Genomic DNA, 6,000 nt, shown 5'->3' on the forward strand with positions numbered 1-6,000 from the left:
TGTTGTGGCCTCTCCTGTTGCGGAGCACAGGCTCTGGACATGTAGGCTCAGTGGCCATGGCTCACGGGCGTAGCTGCTCTGCGGCATGTGGGATCTTCCCGGACTGGGGCACGAACCTGTGTCCCCTGCATCGGCAGGCAGACTCTCAACCACTGTACCACCAGGGGAAGCCCTGCTGGAGATTTTTAATCACAGTTTCAATTTCAATGCTTGTGATTGGTCTGTTTATATTTTCTGTTTCTTTCTGGTTCAGTCTCGGAAGGTTGTGCTTTTCTAAGAATTTGTCCAGTTCTTCCAGGTTGTCCATTGTATTGGCATATAGTTGCTTGTAATAATCTCTCATGATCCTTTGTAATTCTGCACTGCCAGTTGTTACTTCTCCTTTTTCATTTCTAATTGTATTAATTTGAGTCTTCTCTCTTTCTTTTTTGATAAGTCTGGCTAATGGTTTGTCAAATTTTTTTTATCTTCTCAGAATACCAGCTTTTAGTTTTTTTGATCTTTGCTATTGTTTCCTTCATTTCTTTTTCATTTATTTCTGATCTGATCTTTATTATTTCTTTCCTTCTGCTAACTTTGGGGGTTTTTTGTTCTTCTTTCTCTAATTGCTTTAGGTGTAAGTTTAGGTTGTTTATTTGAGATGATTTTTGTTTCTTCAGTAGGATTTTATTGCTATACACTTTCCTCTTAAAACTGCTTTTGCTGCATCCCATAGGTTATGGGTCATCATGTTTTCATTGTCATTTGTTTCTAGGTATTTTTTGATTTCCTCTTTGATCTCTTCAGTGATCTCTTCGTTAATAAGTAGTGTATTGTTTAACTTCCATGTGTTTGTATTTTTTACAGATTTTTTTCCTGTAATTGATATCTAGTCTCATAGCGTTGTGGTCAGAAAAGATACTTGATACAATTTCAATTTTCTTAACTTTACCAAGGCTTGTTTTGTGACCCAAGATATGATCTATCCTGGAGAATGTAACATGAGCACTTGAGAAGAAAGTGAATTTTGTTGTTTTTGGATGGAATGTCTTATAAATATCAATTTAGTCCATCTTGTTTAATGTATCACTTAAAGCTTGTGTTTCCTTATTTATTTTCATTTGGATGATCTGTCCATTGGTGAGACTGGGGTGTTAAAGTCCCCTACTATGATTGTGTTACTTTCGATTTCCCTTTTTATGGCTGTTAGCATTTGCCTTATATGTTGAGGTGCTCCTATGTTGGGTGCATGAATATTTACAATTGTAAAATCTTCTGCTTGGATTGATCTTTGATCATTATGTAGTGTCCTTCTTTGTCTCTTGTAATAGTCTTTGTTTTAAAGTCTATTTTGTCTGATATGATCATTGGTACTAGGGCTTTCTTTTGTTTTCCATTTGCATGGAATATCTTTTCCATCCTCTCACTTTCAGTCTGTATGTGTCCCTAGGTCTGAAGTGGGTCTCTTGTAGATGGCATATATATGGTCTTGTTTTTGTATCTATTCAGCCAGTCTATGTCTTCTGGTTGGAACATTTAATCCATTTATATTTAAGGTAGTTTTCGATATGTATGTTCCTAGTACCATTTTCTTAATTGTTTTGGGTTTGTTATTGTAGGACTTTTCCTTCTCTTGTGTTTTCTTTCTAGGGACGTTCCTTTAGCATTTGTTGTAAAGCTGGTTTGGTGGTCCTGAATTCTCTTAGCTTTTGCTTGCCTGTAGAGGTTTTAATTTCTCCATCAAATCTGAATGAGATCCTTGCTGGACAGAGAAGCTTGGTTGTAGGTTTTTCCCTTTCATCACTTTAAATATGTCCTGCCACTCCCTTCTAGCTTGCAGAGTTTCTGCTGAAAGATCAGCTGTTAACCTTATGGGGATTCCCTTGTATGTTATTTGTTGTTTTTCCCTTACTGCTTTTAATATTTTTTCTTTGTATTTAATTTGTGTGTGTGTATTTAATTTTTGATAGTTTGATTAATATGTGTCTTGGCGTGTTTCTCTTTGGAGTTATCCTTTATGGAACTCTCTGCACTTCCTGGACTTGACTATTTCGTTTCCCATATTCGGGGAATTTTCAACTATAATCTCTTCAAAAATTTTCTCAGTCCCTTTCTTTTTCTCTTCTTCTTCTGGGACCCCTATAATTCGAATGTTGGTGTGTTTAATGTTGTCCCAGAGGTCTCTGAATTTGTCCTCAATTCTTTTCGTTCTTTTTTCTTTATTCTGCTCTGCAGTAGTTATTTCCAGTATTTTATCATCCAGGTCACTTATCCATTCCTCTGCCTCAGTTATTCTGCTATTGACTCCTTCTAGAGAATTTTTAATTTCATTTATTGTGTTGTTCATCATTGTTTGTTTGCATGTTAGTTCTTGTAGGTCCTTGTTAAAGATTTCTTGTATTTTCTCCATTCTATTTCTAAGATTTTGGATCATCTTTACTATCATTTTTCTGAATTCTTTTTCAGGTAGACTGCCTATTTCCTCTTAACTTGTTTGGTCTAGTGGGTTTGTACCTTGCTCCTTCATCTGCTGTGTGTTTCTCTGTCTTCTCATTTTGCTTAATTTACTGTGTTTGGGGCCTCCTTTTTGCAGGCTGCAGGTTCATAGTTCCCGTTGTCTTGGTGTCTGCCCCCAGTGGCTAAGGTTGGTTCAGTGGGTTGTGTAGGCTTCCTGGTGGAGTGGACTAGTGCCTGTGTTCTGGTGGATGAGGCTGGATCTTGTCTTTCTGGTGGGCAGGTCTGCATCCAATGGTGTTTTTTTGGGTGTCTGTGACCTTATTATGATTTTAGGCAGCCTCTCTGCTAATGGATGGGGTTGTGTTCCTATCTTGCCAGTTGTTTGGCATAGCGTTTCCAGCCCTGTAGCTTGCTGGTCATTGGGTGGAGCTGGGTCTTCTCGTTGAGATGGAGATCTCTGGGAGATTTTCGCTGTTTGATATTATGTGGATCTAGGAGGTCTCTGGTGGACCAATGTCCTGAACTCAGTTCTCCCACCTCAGGGGCACAGGCCTGACATGCGGCCGGAGGCCCAATACCCTGTCATCCACATGGCTCAGAATAAAAGGGAGAAAAAAAGAAAGAACGAAAGAAAAAATAAAATAAAATAAAGTTAATAAAATTAAAAATAATTGTTAAAAAAAAATTTAAGTTAATAAAAAAAAAGAAAGAAGAGAGCAACCAAACCAAAAAAGAAATCCACCCATTATAACAAGCACTAAAAACTACGCTAAAAACAAAAAAATGGACAGACTGACCCCTAGGACAAATGGTAAAAGGAGACAATCACACACAGAAGCATACACATACACACTCACAAAAAGAGATAAAGGAAAAAAATATATATATCGTTGCTCCCAAAGTCCACTGCCTCAATTTGGGATGAATTGGTTGTCTATTCAGGTATTCCACAGATGCAGTGTACATCAAGTTGATTGTGGAGATTTAATCCGCTGCTCCTTAGGCTGCTGGGAGGGATTTCCCTTTCTCTTCTTTGTTCGCACAGCTCCCGGGGTTCAGCTTTGGATTTGGCCCCGCGTCTGCATGTAGGTCACCTGAGGGCGTCTGTCTCTGCCCAGACAGGATGGGGTTAAAGGAGCCGCTGATTCGGGGGCTCTGGCTCACTCAGGCTGGGGGAGGGAGGGGTACGGATGCGTGGCGAGCCTGCGGCGGCAGAGGCAGGCATGACGTTGCACCAGCCTGAGACGCGCCGTGCGTTCTCCCGGTGAAGTTGTCCCTGGATCACGGGACCCTGGCAGTGGCGGGCTGCACAGGCTTCCAGGAGCGGGTGTATGGAGAGTGACCTGTGTTCGCACACAGGCTTCTTGGTGGTGGCAGCAGCAGCCTTAGTGTCTCATGCGCATCTCTGGGGTCGGTCCACGCTGATAGCCGTGGCTCACGCCCGTCTCTGGAGCTTCGTTAAGCAGCGCTCTTAATCCCCTCTCCTCGCGCACCAGGAAACAAAGAGGGAAGAAAAAGTCTCTTGCCTCTTCGGCAGGTCCAGACTTTTCCCCGGACTCCCTTCTGGCCAGCCGTGGCGCACTAGCCGCCTTCAGGCTGTGTTCACGCCGCCAGCCCCAGTCCTCTCCCTGCGCTCCGACCAAAGCCCGAGCTTCAGCTCCCAGCCCCGCCGCCCCGGCGGTTGAGCAGACCAGCCTCTCGGGCTGGTGAGTGCCGGTCAGCACCGATCCTCTGTGCGGGAATCTCTCCGCTTTGCCCTCCGCACCCTTGTTGCTGCACTCTCCGCTGTGGCTCCAAAGCTCCCCCCTCCACCACCCGCAGTCTCCGCCCGTGAAGGGGCTTCCTAGTGTGTGGAAACCTTTCCTCCTTCACGGCTCCCTCCCACTGGTGCAGGTCCCGTCCCTATTCTTTCGTCTCGGTTTTTTCTTTTTTCTTTTGCCCTACCCAGGTACGTGGGGAGTTTCTTGCCTTTTGGGGGGGGTCTGAGGTCTTCTGCCAGCGTTCAGTAGGTGTTCTGTAGGAGTTATTCCACATGTAGATGTATTTCTGATGTATCTGTGGGGAGGAAGGCGATCTCCATTTCTTACTCTTCCTCCATGTTGAAGCTCCTCCACTTTACTTCTTAAACTCAATCTTTTGAACCAGGAATCAACAACACCAAAATTTCTTAGGTTGTAGCGTATTTCTTTGCTGTAGGTGACATTGTTATGGGTTTTGAGCACCCACTATATGGTCAGTACCTGATTCAGTGCTACCAGATTACACATGTACATTACATCACTGTCCTTAACTTGCAAGAGTTTATAGCTAATTGGAAAGAAAAGATAAGAGAGAACAAGGTAAGACAGTCTGTATGGAGGAATAAAATGGTGTATTGATTTTACGGCCCAATATTATGGACTCCAGTTCCCCTAGACTAGACTCCAGGGATGAAGCCTGGGGCCAGAAGTGGTAAAGGACCATGGCGGGCCAGGTCGAGGATTGGGGTTTGACATAGTGTGCGTTATGGAGAAGGGCAGACCTGCGGGATTGATGCAGTGGCCAAGGCTGAGAGTGTGACTCTAACGATCAGGAGAAGCCAGTGGACCGTGTGAAGTGTACGTCTTATTTCAATTTCAGAACACCTTATATTGAAGGTGAGGATGTCATACAAGTAACTTGGTGTTTATGTTTTCAACTCTCCATTATCGATTTTGTAAAAGAAATTTCCTTAAATGAGACCAATGACCCACCCCTGTGGTATGTTATCAGCACAGCTATGGCTGCAGAGGTGCAGAGGCAGGAAAATAAATGAAGCATCATTGCATCCACTTTGTCTGCTTTATGTTTATATTACGTTTAGGTGAGATCCTTCTTTGCCTCCTATGGTAAGACCTAGGATATTTATATATTTTTCAGCTTCCTTTCTTTTTAAGAAATAACTTTTTAAACTATACAAATTAATATGCAACTACTGAAGAAATTAGAAACAACAGATAAGAAAAAGAAAAAAAAATAATTCCCCATCATCTTACCATCAAGAGATAAAATTATTGACATTTTCTTATAAATCTAGCAGATTTCTTTTGTGCATACTGTACATTTAAATTGGTTCTTGTCTGATTTCTTTCCAGTTCTTTTTCAGGTTCAGTGGGTGATGAACTATTTGATGAACTATTCACAGAGAAAATGAAACATAGTGAACTAGCAAAACACTTTGGAGATTACTCTTAATATAAATGGCAAATGAAACCAATTTCCATTTTATGCAGTGCAGTGCTTCGGGAATACATAAATATTTTTCACAAATGTGGAAAGCAGATATTTCCTGCAGTGAGAAACAGACACCTTATGAAAAAGTGTCATGTGTGAGAGACTATTATTAGCATATTTGGTGATAGATAATTACTGATAAAAGGAAGTATACAATTTTTGAATGGCTGAATTATATATCTCCTTTTGGAATATTTGTAAGGCAAGGAGATTACTTCTATTCAGAGACAGCATATTACTGTGTGTGTTCTATAAGCTGCATTAACGTACAACAAAAGAGGTGAGGGATTACCTAAACTAACAAATGTCTGA

General features: G+C 41.6%; 1 protein-coding gene across 1 annotated transcript in view; it reads left to right on the plus strand.

The window, feature by feature from the left end:
* LOC309812095 (sulfotransferase 6B1-like) overlaps nucleotides 1–5,649 on the plus strand; it is a gene marked incomplete at both ends in the record, with an annotated part of 29,021 nt that extends 23,372 nt beyond the window's left edge. The window contains 1 exon segment of the mRNA XM_082635601.1: nucleotides 5,561–5,649. Coding sequence (XP_082491727.1) covers nucleotides 5,561–5,649 — 89 coding nt within the window.
* Between the last annotated feature and the right edge of the window lie 351 nt (nucleotides 5,650–6,000).

This window comes from Mesoplodon mirus, assembly GCF_964341445.2.
Source record: "Mesoplodon mirus genome assembly, chromosome: 11".
NCBI classification, from domain to species: domain Eukaryota; kingdom Metazoa; phylum Chordata; class Mammalia; order Artiodactyla; family Ziphiidae; genus Mesoplodon; species Mesoplodon mirus.